The 22,561-nt window shown below is 43.3% G+C and overlaps 1 protein-coding gene across 1 annotated transcript in view; it reads right to left on the bottom strand.

Annotated features, from left to right (window-relative positions):
* Positions 1–490: 490 nt before the first annotated feature.
* Positions 491–22,561, bottom strand: part of zgc:110045 (uncharacterized protein LOC664755 homolog) — a 65,160-nt gene continuing 43,089 nt past the window's right edge. Inside the window, exons 6-8 of the mRNA XM_055162927.1 lie at positions 16,299–16,351; positions 13,085–13,254; positions 491–857 (exon numbers count right to left, since the gene is read on the bottom strand). Coding sequence (XP_055018902.1) covers positions 491–857; positions 13,085–13,254; positions 16,299–16,351 — 590 coding nt within the window. The remainder of the gene's footprint in view (positions 858–13,084; positions 13,255–16,298; positions 16,352–22,561) is intronic.

Below are 22,561 nucleotides of genomic sequence, written 5' to 3'. Positions count from 1 at the left end.
GACAGGTAGCAGACTCTCCACCTGAAAAGTTACATAGTGTAGTTTTGTAGTTTACTGATACTCGAGTAGAAGTCTTGGACCACTATTGTTTTGTTTTGAAGTAAAGTTACTCTTCTTTCATTTGGTGATTTTAGAAATTTTTAGAATTTTTTTCAGGCAAATCTGAGACGGCTCACAGGGGAGATTCCTTGAAAACGTCTGATTTTTGTACGGACTAAACCCTTTATTGAATTTTTATATAAATCAGATTCTCTTTAAGTTACTTTTACTCGAGTAGAAGTTTTCCCAATTACTTCTTTACTCATTTCTTGGACCGTTTTTTTCCGCTCGACCCTCCTCTGATAATCATACACACTCTGGAGGATCTTTTTGACAGTTTTTGTAGTTTACTGATACTCGAGTAGAAGTCTTGGACCACTATTGTTTTGTTTTGAAGTAAAGTTACTCTTCAGTGGATAAAACAAAACACGGATTCGCACGATTTTCTCCATCAGTACGGAGCAAACTTCTGCCTGTCGGACTTCTTGCCTCCGCTCGTGGGCATCTTGGCGGCGTACGGAGTCAGACCCGGAGCCAGACCCGGCGCCAGGCCCTGGGCGAGCGCCGTGGCCGCGGACGGGTGCATGGCCAGGACCGGGACAGTCTTCATGCCCAGGAGGGAGGACATGGGCAGGGCGGCGTAGTGGGGGCCGGCGAGGGCCCCCTGGAGCGAGGAGCCGGGCGGAGCCGACGCCAGGACGGAGGAGGAGGAGCCCGGGGACGAGGAGGAGGAGGAGGACGAGGGGGCGAAGGTCATGTTCAGGTCGACCGGGGCGGCGGAGGAAGCGGCCGCCATGGTGTATTTGGCCATTTCCAAACTGTGGACAGAAGAGAGAGAGAAGATGAACAGATGAAGAAAGAGAAGAGAGAAAAAAGGAGGAGGATGAGAGAGAAAGAGGGACAAGGAAAGAAGAGAGAAACAATATAGAGAGAGATGTAAACCAGGACTAAACCAGGACTAAACCAGGTCTAAACCAGGTCTAAACCAGGACTAAACCAGGTCTAAACCAGGTCTAAACCAGGACTAAACCAGGTCTAAACAAGGACTAAACCAGGACTAAACCAGGACTAAACCAAGGACTAAACCAGGACTAAACCAGGTCTAAACAAGGACTAAACAGGACTAAACCAGGTCTAAACAAGGACTAAACCAGGTCTAAACCAGGACTAAACCAGGACTAAACCAGGTCTAAACCAGGACTAAACCAGGTCTAAACCAGGTCTAAACCAGGACTAAACCAGGTCTAAACCAGGTCTAAACCAGGACTAAACCAGGACTAAACCAGGACTAAACCAGGTCTAAACCAGGACTAAACCAGGACTAAACCAGGACTAAACCAGGACTAAACCAGGTCTAAACCAGGACTAAACCAGGACTAAACCAGGACTCTAAAACCAGGTCTAAACCAGGACTAAACCAGGTCTAAACCAGGTCTAAACCAGGACTAAAACCAGGACTAAACCAGGACTAAACCAGGACTAAACCAGGACTAAACCAGGTCTAAACCAGGTCTAAACCAGGACTAAACCAGGTCTAAACCAGGACTAAACCAGGACTAAACCAGGTCTAAACCAGGACTAAACCAGAACTAAACCAGGACTAAACCAGGACTAAACCAGGTCTAAACCAGGACTAAACCAGGACTAAACCAGGACTAAACCAGGACTAAACTAAACCAGGACTAAACCAGACTAAACTAAACCAGGACTAAAACAGGACTAAACCAGGACTAAACTAAACCAGGACTAAAACAGGTCTAAACCAGGTCTAAAGCAGGACTAAACCAGGACTAAACCAGGACTAAACCAGGACTAAACCAGATCTAAACCAAGACTCAAGTAGGACTAAACTAAACTAGGACTAAAGAAAGAAGAGAAAGAAGGAAAAGAGAGGAAAAATACATAGAGGGAAACAGAGAGCGGAGAGAGAGAGAGGAGAAAGAGAAAGAAAGAGATAGACAGAGAGGAGAGAGAGAGAGAGAGAGTGCAGCGAGGGAGAGAGGGGGTGGAGGAGAAAGAGAGAGAAAGAGAAGAGAGAAGAGAAGAGAAGGAGATTGGGTAGAGGAGAGACAGAGAGAACAGAGCGGGGAGAGAGATGATCAAGAGAAAGAAAGAGACAGAGAGATAGAGGGAGAGAGAGAGTGCAGCGAGGGAGAGAGGGGGTGGAGGAGAAAGAGAGAGAAAGAGAAGAGAGAAGAGAAGAGAAGGAGATGGGGTAGAGGAGAGACAGAGAGAACAGAGCGGGAGAGAGATGAGCAAGAGAAAGAAAGAGACAGAGAGATAGAGGGAGAGAGAGAGTGCGGTGAGGGAGAGAGGAGAGAGAGAGAATGAGGGAGAAGAGTTGAGCTGAGGTTAGTGCAGAGAAAATCACTGGGGAGGACAGAGAAGTTTCCAGTGAGTTTCCACTGAGGCGAGAGGAGAGAGACGCTCACACACGTCTGCTCATGTCTTTGTGTTGAGATGAGTTAAAGCAACACTGTGGAACTTTCACCTCCTGGATTCCATGGAAACACTTCTGAACCTGACAATGTTTATACAGACGACAGATCATTATTACTGTTTGTGTGTCTTCTGTCTGTTTTTAAAAGTTCTACTACAGCGGCTCACTAGTTACTTTCTAGTTTCTGTCTAGAGCTGAATAACTCAAATTTGATTGTTTAAAGGTTGTATAGAGGATTTTCCAAGGAACGAGAAATCCAGCGACTGTTTGTCCTTTTTCAAATGTTGCGCATGTGTGAAACCACCTCCCCTCCCCTACAGCTCCTACGTAGAAACACCTCCTCCCTCCTCCTCTTTACGCCACAAACAGGTTTGTTTACAGCCGGTGCTGCACATGACTTGTAAACAACTAACTACAGTGTTGGTTAGACAAGACGGAGAAGTGAGGAGCAGTGGGGAAGAGTGGATCGGGCAGCGGGGACAGGAGCAGGAAAGGGGTGCAGAGAAGAGTGCGCGGAGATTCAGTGCGAATGAACTAGCTACAACACGCAGCAGCAAGTGGACTCTTTCTTTGCCTTGAAAATTACGTTTTCAGACATAGGATATCGCTTTCGTGTCCTGAAAAACGTTTGTCTAGCTCTTGGAAATAAAGTACGTTTTCATAATAAGCAGAAGTTTTCCTGTCCAGGAGTAATTTGTGGACCAGTGCGTTCAGTCTTTAGACCCTTCGTCTGCTTCAGTCGCGCCATCGCTGGAATGAATCTCCAAGAATCACCTTAGTTTGGCTTCGCTGCTTTTCCCCTTGTCTTCTTCTTTCAGCGACCTCAAAAACGGACTTTCTTTTGGGGCGAACTGCTCCTGGATTCTTGTCGCCATCGCAACAAACTTTGTGCGAACTGCGAGGAAGATATAGGTCAAAAAAAGCCGCTAAGAACTGTTGCGTTGGTGGAGTAAACAGCGTCTGTGCGTCTTGCGTCTGTGGACTGTGTGACAGTCGTACGTAAACCACGTACCGGCGGCGCAGGCAAGTCAGTTACACTAGAAACGTAGGGAGTTTGATTGACAGCCTGTCAGCTCACAGATAACGAGGCAGTGTCGTTATCTATTGGCAAATGTTTAGCCCCACCACGTCCAGAGTTGATGAATTTTTATTCTCTTTTTTTTGGTCATCATAATTACAAGGCGACTGCATCTATAATCTATCACTGACAACTTGAAACAAAAAAAATCCTCCACACAACCTTTAAATGCCTATTTCCTTCCTAAATGTCTCATTTTGATGCCTAATTTTGTGCACTGATAACTGGATAATGGGTCATGTTTGTTTGTTTCTCACTGTCCCTCATCTTCAACTCACCGTGGCTCATATATTTACTAAATTTCTGGCAACCGTTAAAATGATTAGGTCTCTGCCATTTTCATTTTACAAAAAGTAACTCACAGAAGGAAAAAGGTTGGGGACCCCTGATTTAAACACTCTGCGCACCTTTTTTGGACCCTCACCCACAGTTTGAGAACCACTTCTTTAAGACAACTTCCACCGGCGCTTTACACAAAACTGTGAAGAAATTGAGTATGATTTTTAAACCTGTTTTTTCAAGTTTTTCAGGACGGTCAGAACGGTGCTGGTGTCGGTTCCAGCACCAATTCCACTGGGAACCAAAGCGCTCACCGGTGAACGAGCCACATTCAAACCATTTACATGAACCCATGACACATCATCGACAGAAGGTGTGGATTTACCACCAAATAAAAACAAGGCCGTACAAAAAATGGATGAAATAACAATCATGGATCACATCATCAGCACCAGCGAGCGTTTGTACTTATAAAAGTCATTATTCACGTGCTGAGCTCTGCTGAAACATCGATCTGCTGTGGAGAAAACGACAGCGACGCCCAATCCAGACGTGTGATCTCATCAGGAGAACACAGACACATGCAAGACCAACAGTACGGAAGAGTTTTTGCAGACTTAAAACTTTTAATTTCATACGTGATAGTTTCAATTGCTCTTTGTTTGTTTATTTTATCGCGTGTGAACCGGATGAACGCTGCTGACGTCTTCTGTGTCGTCACGGTTCACATAAAAATAACAGATTTTACTTGAACCAACTTTTCAGTTCCTAAAAACTCAGATTTCCGGCGTGAACATGTGAGTCGGTTCAAGATTAGGTGCGGGAACCGGCGCGGTTCTGTCGGCCTGAAAACGCCTTTACTGGTTTTTGCAGTGGGATTTAGCCTCAGCATAAACACACGCTGTGACAAACAGATGCATTTGTGCACTTTTATTAGGCAAACTTCAACAACACAGGCCTCGTCTGTACCGACACTGTCACAGAAATTTAGATTAGTTTTTGCTTCACATTTTGTCTTGCTCTTCTATCAGCGCATTGAGGAGGGAGCTGATGTGTGATAGTATGAAAGTGGTGTGTGTGTGAGTGTTGGTGGTCAGAGGGGCCGATGGTGCAGATTGGCAGCCTCACTTCTGTCAGTCTGCCCCAGGGCAGCTGTGGCTACAATAGTAGTTTACCTCCACCAGGTATGGAGTGAATAATGCTCTGTAAAGTGTCTTTGAGTGTCCAGAAAAACACTATATAAAACTGATGCATTATTATTGTTATTATTATTATTATTAGAAGGAGGGAGGAGCAGGAGCGTGAAAAGGCAGGAGCATCGCGCTGACATGAGGTGGATGGACACGTAAGATGTTTTAAGAAGTTGAACCTTCCCTGTGATACACACTGGTACATGACGGCTCACGAGTTTGTGGACAAGCTGCAGGTTGGGGGTGTGTGTGGTTTCGCTCAGGCTGCAGAGTGAAACCCCTCACACTGGTACAAGACCGTAAAAACAGTGATGTATTCTTTGAAAAATGTTTAAACTCATTATTTAGTACGTGGTGAAACATGGTGTGTGGGTGGAGAAACAGAGCAGTAAATGACATGTCATGAGTGCAATATCTAATGACTCCTTGAAGCTAATAGTGGAGTGTTTACATTTCACAGACACCATGTTATTGAGTCACAGTCGATGTGCATCATTAGAGCCACGTCTCCCACAGCACACAGAATACCAAGTGCACCAACGCTCAGACCGAGACCACGCTTTGATTTATTCTATGACTAAGCCAAAAGAATCAAATGAGTCCAAATCGGGACTAAACGACCAAAACAAAAAACAATTACAGAGAAAGTGATGTCAAAATATGGACTAAATCTGGTATAAAACAGGGCCGAAACCAAGACCAAACTACGAGCTGGGGTTTAAAGGTTGTATAGAGGATTTTTTTAAAGGAAGAGAAATACAGCGACAGTCCTTGTGCGCGTTCAGAATTACTGTTGAAGTTTCCTGTCTAGAAGCAATTCAGCGACCGACGCGTCAGTTTTTAGACCCTTCGTCTGCTTCGGTCGCGCCATCGCTGGACGAGATCTCCAAGAATCACCTCAGTTTGGCTTTGCTCCTTTTCCTCTTCTCTTCTTCTTTCAGCGACCTCAAAAACGGACTTTCTTTTGCGGCGAACCGGTCGTGGTTTCCCGTCCGCCGTCGCGACAAACTTTGTGCGAAATGCGAGGAAGCGACAGTTCGAAAAAGCCTCTAAGACCCGCTGCGTAAACCACGTAATCCCCGCGCTCCGACGAGTCAGTTACACTAGGGAGTTTGATTGACAACCTAACAGCCAATAGAAAATGAGGGAGCCTCGTTTTCTATTGGCTGATGTTTATCTGGCCTCAACACGTCCACAGTTGATAGATTTTTGTTCTTTTTTTTTTTTTGGTCATCATAATTACAAAGCTGCTGCGTCTCTGTAATGGTATTTTAATCTTTCACTGACAGTTTGAAACAAAAAAAAATCCTCCATACAACCTTTAAGTAAGGACTAAATCTGTTTGTTCGTCTTGGGCCGGGTTCAGGTTGGGCGACAGTGTCAGAGAAAATCCACACAGACACAGGGAGAACATGCAAACTCCACACACAAAGGCCAAACTTCTGGAACCTTCTTGTTCTAAAATAGGAGTGTGAGTCATTCAGCTCCAACACTGGTGTTTTTAGTCCTGGGTCAGAAGTGATATAATCCTGAGGTTAGACCTGGTTTAGTCTAGTTTAGATCTGGTTTTCTCTGGGTTTAGATGTGGTTTAGTCCTGGGTTAGACCTAGGTTAGTCCTGGTTTAGATCTGTTTTAGCCCTAAATTGAACCTGGTTTGGTCTTGGGTTAGATCTGGTTTAGTCCTGGTTTAGCGCTGATATAGCCCTGGGTTAGACATGATTTAGTCCTGGTTTAGATCTGGTTTAGTCCTGGGTTAGACCTGTTTTAGTCCTGGGTTAGATCTGGTTTAGTCCTGGTTGGTTTAGTCTGGTTTAGTTTCCTGGTTAGTCCTGGTTTAGTCCTGGGTTAGACCTGTTTTAGTCCTGGGTTAGATCTGGTTTAGTCCTGGTTTAGCGCTGATATAGCCCTGGGTTAGACATGATTTAGTCCTGATTTAGATCTGGTTTAGTCCTGGGTTAGACCTGGTTTAGACATGATTTAGTTCTGGGTTTGACCTTGTTTAGTCCTGGTTTGGATCTGGTTTAGTCCTAGGTTAAACTTGGTTTGGTCCTGGGTTTGATTTGGTTAAGCCCTTGATTAAACCTGCTTTAATCTTGGGTTAGACCTGGTTTAGTCCTGGTTTAGATCTGGTATAGCCCTGGGTTAGACATGATTTGGTTCTGGGTTAGACCTACTTTAGTCCTGGTTTAGATCTGATTAATCTTGGTTAAGATCTGGTTAAGCCTTAGGTTAAACTTGGGTTAGTCCTGAGTTAGACGTGGGTTGGTCCTGGTTTAGATCGGGTATAGAGCCCTGGGTTATACATGATTTAGTCCTGGTTTAGTCCTGGTTTAGATCTGGTTTAGTCCTAGGTTAAACCTGGTTTGGTCCTGGTTTAGACCTGGTTAAGCCCTTCATTAAACTTGGTTTAGTCTTGGTTTAGATCGGGTATAGCCCTGGGTTATACATGATTTAGTCCTGAGTTAGATCTAGTTTAGTTCTGGTTTAGATCTGGTTAGCCCTAGGTTAAATCTGGTTTGGTTCTAGGTTAGACCTAGTTTAGTTTAGTCCTGGTTTAGATCCGGTTCAGACCTGGTTTAAATTTGGTTTAAACCTGGGTTAGTCCTGGCTTAGTTCATAATTAAACCTGGGTTAGTCCTGGGTTAGACTTGGTTTAGTCCTGGTTTAGTCTTTTAGTCCTGGGTCAGTCCTGTTTTAGTCCTGTCTGGTCCTCTTCAGTCGTAGCTGCTCTTGTGAATTCTCGTGGCGTTTATTTATTTTTTTTCACATTTACATTTTGTTTTGTTACAAATCTTTGCACAATAGGAACAGGAGGATCTGACGTCTGTACATTTAAATCCTTTCTTCTCTCGTGTTATTTTCTCTGCAGACGTCGGATCCCCGTAACTCCACAGCGGCACAGCTAATGCCTTTAAGCTGATTTCTGGACGCTTCGCCGTGGCCCAGCTGTCCGCTCTGCTGCCACGGCGGAGCGGACGACTCAGCGCCGCAGAGACGGACGCGCGATTCTTTAAGTCGCACGAATCACACAGAAAAACCCACAGTAAGTCTCATTAAAGGGGAAATGTGAAGGGTTATTCCACTCAGACACTCACAATCACAGAGGAAATGTTCAGCGGAGATTCGTTTTTGTTGCAAGGCCAAACATTTTTAAATTATTCAAGACTTTCCAAATGGGCAGTTTAGTTATTTTTATGATACAAAAAGAAGAAACCATTACGAAAATTCTCCGGTTACAAAATGTGGAGGGAAAATGAGCGTGTTTGTTTCCAATAATAGCAACGTTTTGTGAAAGGTTTTTGTCATTGAACTTTGTGAACTGTGACAGTGGTGGAGAAAATTAAACTATATGAAGTGGGGAGTAACTGTAATGCATAATGTAAAGGTTTTCAGTGGTTTTCTGTTGAGGGGGGAAAAAAACCTACTGAAATCCTAAAAATGTGTACTCTACATGTGTGTCAGGGGTGTCCAAACTTTTTTCATCAAGGGCCACATTTCTAAACACAGATGAAGCAGAGGCCGATCGAGGGCCACAGACTGATGGTAAATGGTCACATTTTTCTGTAGCGCTTTTCCACCTTCAAGTTACTCAGTTTACAACAAGACCATTCACCACACACACATTCATACACCAGTGTACGCAGACACTGTGGGCACGGTGGGTTAAGTGTCTTGCCCAAGGACACAACGACAGCATTCATCTGTGGGAGCTGGAATCACACCAGCAACCTGTGGGTCAGTGGATCTGACCACTCAACTGTGATGTTTATGTCGAGAGCTGGAATAAACCGCCAACCTTAGATAGTGGCGAATGCTCCACCAACTGAACTACTGCCGCCCCATACAGTGATGTGGCTCTAATGATGCTCAATACAGTGAAGAATTGAAATATGTGCATGTTTAAGTAAGTAAATCTTTATTTATATAGCGCTTTTTACAGACATTTTTTGTCACAAAGACACTTTACAGATCATTATTCAGTATTATTCATTCACTCTACACCTGGTGATGGTAAGATAGTATTGTAGCCACAGTTGCCCTGGGGCAGACTGACAGAAGCGCGGCTGCCATGCCAAACAGCGCCATCGGTCCCTCCGACCACCACCGTCACTCACACACACACCACTTTCATACAAGGCAATCTGGGTGAAGTGTCTTGCCTAAGGACACAACGACAGTTATTCTCACTGTGGCTCCAAGTCCTGACCAGAGCCAGACCTGCTGAGCTTCTGAGATCTGACGGGATCAGGCTTTTATTTAACACGTTAAAATGAGCCATCAGAATTATTCATGCAAGATCCTTAAAACACACAGTAAATATTCAATATTATCTTTATCAAGGTAGATTTTCAAAAAAACTGCAGTAAAAAGTTAATTTTTAATTGATACAAGGTCATTTGGGCCAATTCACCTGGAAGCCTGAGGGCCAAGAAAAATGTGTCTGAGGGCCGCATTTGGCCCACGAGCCATTGTTTGGACATGCCTGATGTATGTGTACTCTAAAATGTACTGTATGAATGTGTAACCCGACTGCCTCCCTTTTTAATTACTAACTTATTATTTACTTATTTATTTTATCTATTTGTATGTGTACGTGTATGTATGTGTATGTGTATATGTGTGTATTTATACGTGTAAGTTGTTCATGTTCTGGCTCCGGTACGAGAGGAACTTTAAAATCTCCAGGTGCTCGATGCTGCGTCCATGTTTAGACAACTTCCATAAACACAGAGACGCTCGCTGCGGTTGACGTCGTCGTGTCTCCAGTAGAGATGTGTGGATGGGCTATTTTTTCATCCGCAACCGCGACACAAAACTCATCATCCGCCCGCTGTCCATTTTGCACCAAAGGTTTTCAAAACCGCACCCTCCGCCATCCGCCCATTGATTTTAGATTTTAGAACAATCATACAGCAAACAAACTAAGAAGCCTCGATAAAAATGCAAACTCTACAGCTCATTCATTCCAAAATTGGCTCAGCGTGTTTTTCACATTCTTAATTGTCCGTAACAACCCCAGACTTACCTGGTTTTCTTGCGCAGCTAATTAACTGACAACGTTTTCCGACTAGGCTGTTTTTTGAACCTTCTTGCCTTCGTGTTGGATGTTGTTACATTCTGAACATTCTGCCATTGCCCCATGTTATTTCAAAGTCATAGCCTCACTCCATCGGTCTTTCTTTAAGTTTTAAATCCCCCGAGTGGCAGTTTACGCTATAATGTCTGCGTGTTTTAAAATATATCTGATATCGAAACAAAAAAAACAAAAAAAAAGCATAACTAAATAAATATGTCCCTATAGCCACTTACGTGTTGGCAAACAGCTGAAATAAATTAGAAATAATAAAATAAACTGCATATAATATGTGCCTCGTAAACCTTAGGCATCAATAACCCGACACAACCTGAACCTTCAGAACATAAAAACGAGGTCAAATGGGCTAATTAAGGACATGACGTACACTTCATACTACAAACACAGACAATGACACTCGTCTTTTCAGATGTACGTAACAATACTAACAATAACTTTTTTTTTTTTAGTAGTTAAACCGCCACCCGCCCGAATTTAATTAAAATATAATTTTTCGTCACGTCATCCGCCCGACCCGCGGATTAACCGCGGATACCGCGGTTGTAACCGCAATCTGCGCATCTCTAGTCTCCAGTGTCACATGTGGGACACTTTTGGGCCGTTTAACATTCACACTGGAGTCACATACACGTCACATTTAACTGGAAATGTGAACGACCTCGCAAAAACATCGGATTACATAAAAAAATCTGAATTGAGCGTTAAGCCCTGCAGTCTGAACGTAGACATAGAGGCCAAAAAATCAGATTTGGTTGACTTCAGGCTGCAGTCTGAACGCAGCCTAAAAGTGCCTGAATGTTTAATGGTCCCACATTGTTCACACTTCCTCATTACACGTCCATGCATCAGTTAAACACACACACAGTCTGCAGACAGAGAGCTTCACCGGGCAAAGTCTAATGTGTTACCTGGCAGCTCAGGACTAAGTCAGGAAAATGGACTCAATTAGGCCAAAATGAGGTCCAAGCCTCCAGTGTCCAAACCTCCAGTGTTCAGTGATTTAAACTTGTGTCTAATGCTTCACCTGGCAGAGAGAACAGGTTCAAGGGCCACATTCTGTTTATGTCCATGAAGTTTTTACTGTAATAAAAATCTCTGAATAAAATACATCCTTCCTCGGAGACGAATTGCATCTCCTGGAAGAGAACCTGCTCCTGCCTGTTTCCATGGAAATGTTCCTTTGGCTAAAACACGGGTCTCCAACCTGCAGCTCAGGAGGATTTCTGAAGTATATGTACTGTGCTTAATTACTGAAATCAGATTAATTACTTCTGTAAATGTATAATTTTGATGCCTAACTTGTGCAGTGATAAAAGAATAACAGTTTATTTTTTTATAGGCGTCAAACTGTACCTCGTTAGAAACTTTCCATGGCTCCACGCATCAAGACTGTCGGACGTCCGGTCATTGCGCAATGCACAGTGGGAAGGGTTTTCCGGAAAAGTGAGCATCAAACCACCATGTTTGATCTTTTCAAGTCTTTTGATCCATATCACTTTTGTTTCTGGTTCTGATATTGTCATATTTTAGTTTTGGGATTTGGACATCGTTAATTGTGTGGTTGTTGTTTGTTCTAACAGCGGAAAACGACTCGAGAAATTTGTTTGTGAACTTCATAAATGCAAAAGTGAATCAGATGTGTGTGACTCAAACCTCTGTTCAAACTGTTTCTCTTCCCAATGAAATTGAAAAATACTGAATACTTTTTGGTTCTTCCTGTGGATCAATCCTGCCCATCGCCTTCACCTTTCACTATTTTTCACTCGACCCAAATCCGTGTATGATTCGTTCATTTGTTTTTTAAGTATAAAACCAATAATAAGAAAACGGAAAAAAAAAAAAAACAGTTTTCTTCATTATTTGTCTCTAAAACCAAAATGAACAAACAGATAATGATTCGTTTTTTCAGTTTTCGATTTTGTGTTGAAATGAAAAATGGAAAAAAACAGATAACGAACTGTTTACGTGACTTCGATGTCGAAATTTTGTGCTAGATACGGAATGAACCAGGACAGATCCAGGTCCGGGACCAGACCAAGACTGAGACCAGACTGGGACCAGACCAAGACTGAGACCAGACCGGACCAGACCAGACCAGACCAGAGACCGAGACCAGACCGGGACCAGACCAGACCGAGACCGAGACCAGACTCGGAGTCAAAGGTCGGAGTCCACTCTTGTCCCGCTCGGGTCCCGCTCTGGTCCTGGACCTGGTCCTGGTCTGGTCCCGCTCTGGTTCCGGACCTGGTCCCGCTCTGGTCTCGGTCTGGCCCCGGATCTGGATCAGTCCTGGTTCAGTCCGTACGTGGTGCAAAAGTCCGACAGTCACGTAAACGTTATCCTTTTTTTTCCATTTTTCATTTAAACACAAAATCAAAAACTGAAAAAACGAATCTTTATTTGTTTTTTCATTTTGGTTTTGGAGACAAATAATGAAGAAAACTGTTGTTTGTTCGTTTTCTTATTTTTGGTTTTATTTTGAAAAACGAATGAACAAATGACACATGGATTGACCCACATTTCCAGGTATGAAAGTGGTGTGTGTGTGTGCGTGCGTGCGTGTGTGTGTGTGTGTGTGTGTGCGTGTGTGTGTGTGTGCGTGCGTGCGTGTGTGTGTGTGTGTGTGTGTGTGTGTGTGTGTGGTGTGTGAGGTTGGAGGGGCAGATGGCGCAGATTGGCAGCCTCACTTGTGTCAGTCTGCCAGGTCAGCCGTGGCTACAACAGTATCTTATCTTACCACCGTCGAGTGTAAAGTGAATGAATAATGCTCCGTAAAGCCTCTTCGAGTGTCTGGAAAAGCGCAGCTATTATTAGAATGTTCCAGAATACAGCTTCATCTTTCTGTTTGGACGCGCCGCCTCCAGAGAGTTACGCGCCGCTGCTTTAACCGACACAAACCAAACGTCTAAACTAAGCACTAAATCGTGACAAATGTCTTAAGTTGTGCGTAAACGTGTGTTACCTGGCGGAGATGAGGTACTGCGCCAGGCTGATGCTCGCCGGAGTCCCCGTGATGGTGACTTGGCGCGTGCTGGAGCCGTCCGCGGCGCTGGCGATTTTGATGTGAGCCCCCGAGGCCTGCCGGATCTCGTTTATTTTGCTGCCCTGGCGTCCGATTATGCAGCCGATGAACTGGACAAACAGCAAATATTAAAACAGCTGCACTGGCTTCACGAGAATGTGTGTGTGTGTGTGACTACGAGATACCAGACACGAGCAGAACTGACATCAACAACGTCGTCAAATATACCGTCTAATTACACTTTCTAATTACGCTGCTGCTTTTGCATGGTAATTCTGCCCGTAACACACTATATTTCGTACTTCCAATCAGTCAAAGTCTGTTTTTATTTATTTTATGTGTGCTCCTTATCATATTTTATAATCTAATTCCTATTTTTGGTTCAACTTTTTAAGATATTTTGGTTCTAAATAATTATAACAAAGTAGAAGGAATGACAGAACGAGAACAAAATGTAATAAATAAGTCGTGCAATCCGTTTCACAATTTTGGCTTTACTATTTTTATTTATTTTATGTAATACTTTGGCAGTCATTGTAGTCCTGCTTTTTGGAGCTTCTCAAACTGAACAACTCACCAGTTCTTAACTCTTTTTTTTGGTCAAATTTAAAGGTCAATTTGTGTGGAAAAAAAAATAAAAAAATCTCATGGGGTCGTTTTTCTCTAGTTTGCACGATCTTGTGGTAATTTTGTCTCACGAGATCTTGTCCCATCGCACATTCACACACTCACTTGTATGTGCAGACACTGGGGGTGCAGGTAGGTTAAGTGTCTTGCCCAAGGACACAACGACAGCGTTCATCTGTGGAAGCTGGAATCACACCGCCAACCTGTGGGTCAGCGGATCCGACGCTCGACTAATGACGTTTATTTCGAGAGGAAAGTGTGTCCCACTGACTCACAGGTTCCAGCTGATCTGACTGACTTAAGATGCTTTTTATGACATGGTTAAACTCTTTTTGTATTTAATAGAATGTTTTTTTTATGTAAATATCTAAACTGTTTTCTTGTTGTAGAGTGGGGAGGAGGATATGAGCACCTGGGCTGGTAACTGTTTTGTTTACTGTGGTTCAAAGCAAGAAAAATATCTGACGAAGACTTTTTATTTGCCGAAATCATCCATCCATTTTCTTCCACTTAACCGGGGCTGAGTTGTGGGGGCAACAGTCTAAGCAGGGACTCCCAGACTTCCTTGACCTCAGACACGTCCTCCAGCTCCTCCGGGGGGACCTTGAGACGTTCCCAGGCCAGCCCAGAGACATAGTCCCTCCAGCGTGTCCTGGGTCTTCCCCGGGGCCTCCTCCTGGTGGCACATGCCTGAAACACCTCCTCAGGAAGGCGTCCAAGAGGCATCAGGAACAGATGCCCGTCCCTCATCTGGCTCCTCTCGACGTGGAGGAGCAGCGGCTCTACTCTGAGCTCCTCCCGTGTGACTGAGCTCCTCACTCTGTCTCTAAGGGAGACGCCCAGACACCCTGCGGAGGAAACTCATTTTGACTGCTCGTATCGGCGATCTCGTCCTGTCGGTCATTACCATAGGTGAGACTGATGGTAAATCCAGAGCTTTGACTCAGCTCCTCTTCACCACAACGGTCCGATACAGCGACCGCATCACTGCCGACGCTGCACCTGTCCACCTGTCAATCTCACGCTCCATCCTCCCCTCACTCGAGAACAAGACCCCGAGATACTTGAACTCCTCCACTTGAGGAAGGCAAGGAATTTGAAATTTCCTTACCCTCTAAAATTATGAGTTCTCTTTCTCATTTTGAACAAGCTTTGTAGATTATTTGGTTGTAAATTGTTGGGTAACACTTTATAATAACTACACCTTATTTAGCCTTAATAAAGCATGAACAAAGACTTAATTAATAATGAACAAGACTTAATTAATAATGATTCACGCTTAGTAACTACTTAATTACTACCTTAATTAGCACTTGCACTTAATTTGAATGTGCTGTAAAAAGTTACTCATAAGTATTTCTTACTTAATTACTCATGAACTAACAATTTGCGTGTGCATTTGTAAATGTATATTTAAGTACAAATTTGAGCATTTATTAATGATTAGTAAAGCCATGAGAGAATGATTTACTAATAATGCATTATTGTTTCTCTGGAATTTGACCAACCTTAACAAATGTTTAATAAACATAATTCGTCTTCACTTTAGAAAAACTCTCAGAAAGACTTAACTAACAGAAAACAGCTGCATGAATGATCATTGTATTGTATTATTAGTAAATCATTCTCTCATGGCTTATTAATCATTAATAAATGCTCAAATGTGAACTTAAATATACATTTGTAAACATGCAAATAGTTAGTTCATGAGTAATTAAGAAGTATTGAGTAACTATTTACAGCACAGGTGAATTAAGTGCAAGTTAAGTGCTAATTCAGGTAGTAATTAAGTAGTTACTAAGCGTGAATCATTATTAATTAAGTCTTTGTTCATGCTTTATTAAGGCTAAATAAGGTGTAGTTATTATAAAGTGTTACCAATTGTTGAATGCTCTAAATAAAATTACACGTGTATAATATTTGACAAGGCCAGGAATCTTAAGAATTGATTAAAAAGATCATGGGTGTGTTCGAAAGATCCAACTTTATGGATAATTCACAAAACTGGTTTGTTAAGTGTCTCGTCGTTCATCTGTAGGAGCTGGAAATATTCCAGTTTCATCGTCATGGAGCCAAGAAGGTGTCAGACCCTACGGAAAAATGACTTAGTTCATCGTTAATACTGTTTGTAGATTGTTGGTCAAAGAGTGTCGACTGATCTGCAGATCGGCGGTGCGATTCCAGCTCCCACAGGCGGATACTTTCATTGTGTCCTTGGGCAAGACACTCAGATCACCTCATCTCTAGTGTCTGTGAATGAATGTGTGGTTCTTTTGTTGTAAATCGTGAGTTAAAGGTGGAAACACTTTATATAAAAATGTGACTAAAAATGTGAGAATCCACTCCATGTCATTTTGGTCCCAGAAAATCGAACTGCAACACGCCACGGCTCATTCATTTCACGCTTCTATCCTTTCTCGATCCTTTTGAAGACTTGCGAGACTAAAGTAATGAGGTTCTTTTCTTCTCATCAGGAAGTGCAGATGAAGAGGAGCAGATGAAGAGGAGCAGACTTGGTGAGACTTACATCGTTGGGGATGGACAGCTCCTGTGAACTGGTGGAGGCGGACGCATCCAGGCCTGTGAAGCGGGACACGAGACGCTGCGTCAACAACATGAGCGACAACAACAACAACGAGACCAGCAGCAATAACGCTAAAGGCAAAGAAGTGCGATGGACGTCTGACACTTTCACAAAAACACCAGACTCCTGCACCACTTCACTGACTCTCCACTGAAGGAATCCATGTGTCATTCGTTCATTCGTTTTTCAATATAAAACCAAAACTAAGAAAACAAAAAAAAAAACGACTATTTTCTCAATTGTTTGTCTCAAAAACCAAAATGAAAAAACTGATAATGTTTTATTTTTTCAGTTTTGTGTTTAAATGAAAAATGGAAAAAAATGATAACGACCGTTTCCCGTTTCCGACTTAACTGCGACGCCGAACTAAACCAGGACTGAATCAGGACTAAACCATTTTCAGTCCTGGTCTGGTCCCGGTTTGGTCCCGGTCTCAATCACGGTCTGGTCCTGGTCTTGTCCCGGCTTCAGCCTCGGCCTTAGTCCCGGCCTCAGTCCTGGTCTCAGTCCCGGTCGGGTCCCAGTCTCAGTCTCGGTCTCAGTTTCCGTGACTTAAACTGTGATGCTGGACTAAACCAGGACTGAACCAGGATTAAACCAGTACTTAACCATTTTCAGTCCTGGTCTCAGTTCCAGTCTGGTCCCAGTCTCTGGTCCGGGACCAAATCAGAACCAGACCAAAACTGAGTCCAGGACCAGGACTGACACCGGGAAAAGGACCAGGACTGAGACCGGGACCAGACAAGGACTGAAAATCGTTCAGTCCTGTTTTAGTCCTGGTTTAGTCCAGCATCTCAGTTTAAGTCACATAAACAGGAAAAACCCTTTATCCGTTTTTTCCATTTTTCATTTAAACACAAAATTGAAAACTGAAAAAAACAAATCATTATCTGTTTTTTCATTTTGGTTTTGGAGACAAATAATGAAAAAAAAAAGTTTTTTTTTTTTTTTTTTTTCATTTTCTTATTTTTGGTTTTATTTTGAAAAACGAATGAACAAATGACACACAGATTTAAAGGGCCGATATGAGGCTATTTTCTGATCTATGTTATAATGTTTCCTCATCAAAAACAGACCTGGAGTTGTGTTTTGTTTCATTCACATGTTTAACATCACAAACCTGCAGATTTAGGCTGAGTTCTTCTTCTCTCAAACTGAAAACACTCTGTTCCACCTTGTGATGTCATGTGGTAATACAGGAAGTGCTCCACCTTCACTAAAATCATTTAGATCAGCGGTTTTTCATCGGTGAGAAGAGCCACTGGGAGGCGCAACACACACAGACTAAAACAGGACTAAACCAGAACTGAACCAGGACTGAATGTCGGGACGGGCCCAAAAGGGTGGTCACCCGACGGTCTACGCGGGTGAAAGGACGGACACAGAGCTCTGCACCGCACGGAGCGAAGCACATCTGTTGCACGACTGCACTGTGCAGACCACGGGCTCTGGGTTCTCTCTCTCTTTCAAGTCTTTCTAAGTGGTTTAGTCCTGGTTTAGACCTGGTTTAGACCTGGTTTAGTCCTGGTTTAGTCCTGGTTTAGTCTTGGTTTAGACCTGGCTTAGACCTGTCTTAGACCTGGTTTAGTCCTGTTTTAGTCCTGGTTTAGACCTGGTTTAGTCCTGGTTTAGACCTGGTTTAGACCTGGCTTAGTCCTGGTTTAGTCCTGGTTTAGTCTTGGTTTAGTCCAGGCTTTTAGACCTGGTTTTAGTCCTGGTTTAGACCTGGTTTAGTCCTGGTTTAGACCTGGTTTAGATCCTGGTTTCCTGGTTTAGACCTGGTTTAGTCCTGGTTTAGTCCTGTTTTAGACCTGGTTTAGACCTGGTTTAGTCCTGGTTTAGTCCCTGGTTTAGTCCTGGTTTAGTCCTGTTTTAGTCCTGGTTTAGTCCTGGTTTTAGTCCTGTTTTAGTCCTGGTTTAGTCCTGGTTTAGACCTGTTTTAGTCCTGGTTTAGACCTGGTTTAGACCTGGTTTAGTACTGGTTTAGACCTGGTTTCCTGGTTTAGACCTGGTTTTAGTCCTGGTTTAGACCTGGTTTAGTCCTGGTTTAGACCTGGTTTAGACCTGGTTTAGACCTGGTTTAGTCCTGGTTTAGTCCTGGTTTAGACCTGGTTTAGTCCTGGTTTAGACCTGGTTTAGACCTGGTTTAGTCCTGGTTTAGTCCTGGTTTAGTCCTGGTTTAGACCTGGTTTAGTCCTGGTTTAGACCTGGTTTAGACCTGGTTTAGTCCTGGTTTAGACCTGGTTTAGACCTGGTTTAGTCCTGGTTTAGTCCTGGTTTAGTCCTGGTTTAGACCTGGTTTAGTCCTGGTTTAGACCTGGTTTAGACCTGGTTTAGACCTGTCCTGGTTTAGACCTGGTTTAGACCTGGTTTAGACCTGGTTTAGTCCTGGTTTAGACCTGGTTTAGACCTGGTCCTGGTTTAGTTTAGTCCTGGTTTAGACCTGGTTTAGACCTGGTTTAGTCCTGGTTTAGACCTGGTTTAGTCCTGGTTTAGTCCTGGTTTAGACCTGGTTTAGTCCTGGTTTAGTCCTGGTTTAGTCCTGGTTTAGACCTGGTTTAGTCCTGGTTTAGTCCTGGTTTAGACCTGGTTTAGACCTGGTTTAGTCCTGGTTTTAGTCTGATGTTCAGTGATGTTAAAAGTCGCCTGCATGAAGTTGGAAATTATTTTCTGTTGTAAAAATTGTTCATGAATGTACTTTAAAAAAAAAAAAAAAAAAAAATGAAAATACAATATTAAAAACTATATATATATTATCAGTTGTTTTTTGGGGGGAGCTTTTAACTTGAAAACTACCACTTCATGACATCACAAGGTGGAATCGAGTATTTTGATCTTTGGAGATGAAGACAGACTGATAATAAAGATTTACTCAAACATCCATCCATTTTCTTTCTCTTCCGGGACCTGGTCGTGGGGGCAGAAGTCTAATCAGGGACTCCCAGACTTCCTTCACCCCGGACACTTCCTCCAGCTCCCCCCGAGGCGTTTGCCCTCAGCTGCTCCTCTCGACGCGGAGGAGCAGCGGCTCTACTCCGAGCTCCTCACTCAACTCAAACACGTGTGAATGAAACAAAACACGACTCCAGCTCTGTTTTGGAGCAGGAAACGACACTAGAACACGACTTAAAGCTCACAAGAGTCACTTTCAGCGTCAATATAAGACCTTTAAATAACAAAGAACTAAAAAAATGACTATTGACTATGAAACTTGAAGTCCTTAAAGGTTGTATGGAGGATTTTTTTTTTGTTTCAAACTGTCAGTGAAAGATTAAAATACCATTACAGAGACGCAGCAGCTTTGTAATTATGATGACCAAAAAAAAAAAAAAAGAACAAAAATCTATCAACTGTGGACGTGTTGAGGCCAGATAAACATCAGCCAATAGAAAACGAGGCTCCCTCATTTTCTATTGGCTGTTAGGTTGTCAATCAAACTCCCTAGTATAACTGACTCGTCGGAGCGCGGGGATTACGTGGTTTACGCAGCGGTTCTTAGAGGCTTTTTCGAACTGTCGCTTCCTCGCATTTCTCACAAAAGTTTGTCGCGACGGCGGACGAGAATCCACGACCGTCTTCGCCGCAAAAGAAAGTCGTTTTTGAGGTCGCTGAAAGAAGAAGAGAAGAGGAAAAAGGAGCAAAGCCAAACTGAGGTGATTCTTGGAGATCTCGTCCAGCGATGGCGCGACCGAAGCAGACGAAGGGTCTAAAAACTGACGCGTCGGTCGCTGAATTACTTCTAGACAGGAAACTTCAACAGTGATTCTGAACGCGCACAAGGACTGTCGCTGTATTTCTCTTCCTTTAAAAAAATCCTCTATACAACCTTTAAGTCTAAATATGCCAACCCAAACTCTTTAATACGGTGTAATCACGGTAACTACGTTTAGTTTTCTGCAGAAATTTGTGGTTCTGAAATCAGAGCCAAAAAAGCCACAAATGTTTGGTGGTTTTTGGCTCTCGTTCGTCTCGACTTTGATATACCCAAATGGAAAAAGAATGATTATTTAATGAGAGCCGAGACAAGACTCCGGCCAGTAATTCTGTCCCCAATTAACCTCAGCTTCGAAATTATAAAACTGAGAATTGTTTGTGCCTGGTTTTGTGTTCAATCCTGATTTTTATAATATCAATGAACAGAAAAATGGTCTATGTGATAATCTGTGTGTCATTTGTTTTTCAAAATAAAACCAAAAATAAGAAAATGAAAAAAAAAAAAACTATTTTCTTCATTATTTGTCTCCAAAACCAAAATAAAAAAAACAGATAATGAGATAATTTTCATTTTTCGAATTTGTGTTTAAATGAAAAATTGATAAAACGGATAACGTTTCCGTGACTTAAACTGAACCAGGACTGAACCAGGTCCAGGACCAGACTGGGACTGAGACCAGGGCTTAGGCAGGGACCACACAAGGACTGAGACCGGGACCAGATTTAGACCAGACCATGACTGAGACCAGGACCAGACCAGTCATTGAGACCGGGACTGAGACCGGGACCAGACTGGGACCAGAGTGGGACCAGACCTTGACTGAGATTGGAACCAAACCAGGATTGAGACCAGGACCAGACCGGGATTGAGATTGGGACCAGACCGGGATTGAGACTGGGACCAGACCAGGATTGAGACCAGGACTGAGACCAGGATTGAGACCGGGACCAGACCAGGACTGAGACAAAAACCAGCGCGGGACCAGACCGGAACTGAGACCAGGACTGAAAACGGGACTGAAAACGGTTTAGTCCTGGTTCAGTCCTGGTTCAGTCCTGTTTTAGTCCTGTTTTAGTCCTGGTTTAGTCCTGGTTTAAGTCCTGGTTCAGTCCTGGTTAGTCCTGGTTCAGTCCTGTTTTAGTCCTGGTTCAGTCCTGGTTCAGTCCTGGTTTAGTCCTGGTTCAGTCCTGGTTCAGTCCTGGTTTAGTCCTGGTTCAGTCCTGGTTTCAGTCCTGTTTTAGTCCTGGTTTAGTCCTGTTTTAGTCCTGGTTTAGTCCTGGTTCAGTCCTGGTTTAGTCCTGGTTTAGTCCTGGTTTTAGTCCTGGTTCAGTCCTGTTTTAGTCCTGGTTTAGTCCTGGTTTTCAGTCCTGGTTTAGTCCTGGTTTAGTCCTGGTTTCCTAGTCAGTCCTGTTTAGTCCTGGTTTAGTCCTGGTTTAGTCCTGGTTCAGTCCTGGTTTAGTCCTGGTTCAGTCCTGTTTTTTAGTCCTGTTTTAGTCCTGGTTTAGTCCTGGTTCAGTCCTGGTTTCCTAGTCCTGTTTTAGTCCTGTTTTAGTCCTGGTTTAGTCCTGGTTCAGTCCTGGTTCAGTCAGTCCTGGTTTAGTCCTGGTTCAGTCCTGTTTTAGTCCTGTTTAGTCCTAGTCCTGGTTTAGTCCTGGTTTAGTCCTGGTTTAGTCCAGTCCTGGTTTCAGTCCTGTTTTAGTCCTGGTTTTAGTCCTGGTTTTAGTCCTGGTTTAGTCCTGGTTCAGTCCTGGTTTAGTCCTGGTTTAGTCCTGGTTCAGTCCTGGTTTAGTCCTGGTTCAGTCCTGTTTAGTCCTGGTTTAGTCCTGGTTTAGTCCTGGTTCAGTCCTGGTTCAGTCCTGGTTCAGTCCTGGTTCAGTCAGTCCTGGTTCAGTCCTGGTTCAGTCCTGGTTCAGTCCTGGTTTCCTAGTCCTGGTTCAGTCCTGGTTTAGTCCTGGTTCAGTCCTGGTTCAGTCCTGGTTTAGTCCTGTTCAGTCCTGAGTCCTGGTTCAGTCCTGGTTCAGTCCTGGTTCCTGGTTCAGTCCTGGTTCAGTCCTCCCCTGGTTCAGTCCTGGTTTAGTCCTGGTTCAGTTCGGCATCACAGTTTATGTAAACGGGAAACGTCCATTTTTCATTTAAACACAAACTGAAAAACTGAAAAAACGAATCATTATCTGTTTTTTCATTTTGGTTTTGGAGACAAATCATGAAGGAAATTGTTGTTTTTTCATTTTCTTACTTCTGGTTTTATTTTGAAAAACAAATGAACAGACGACACACAGATTCAAGTTCTTTTTAACGACCTTTTTGGAGCTTGAGTTGGCATCTACTCGTCTACTTAACCTTAAAACAGAATCTCACGTAACTAACGACAAACACAACACAAAACAACACAACAAACACAACACGACACATGATCAGTCCCGTGTACAGATCTTTGTTTGTTAGTGGAGTGTGTGAGGGGGGTCAGAGGTCAGGGCCCACGTGTTAGACC

This window comes from Boleophthalmus pectinirostris, unplaced genomic scaffold, assembly GCF_026225935.1.
Source record: "Boleophthalmus pectinirostris isolate CB_2022bp ecotype Guang Dong unplaced genomic scaffold, ASM2622593v1 HiC_scaffold_5, whole genome shotgun sequence".
In the NCBI taxonomy this organism is placed as follows: Eukaryota; Metazoa; Chordata; class Actinopteri; order Gobiiformes; family Gobiidae; genus Boleophthalmus; species Boleophthalmus pectinirostris.
Note: the sequence above shows the minus strand (reverse complement) of the source record. Positions and strands in the feature narration are given on the sequence as shown.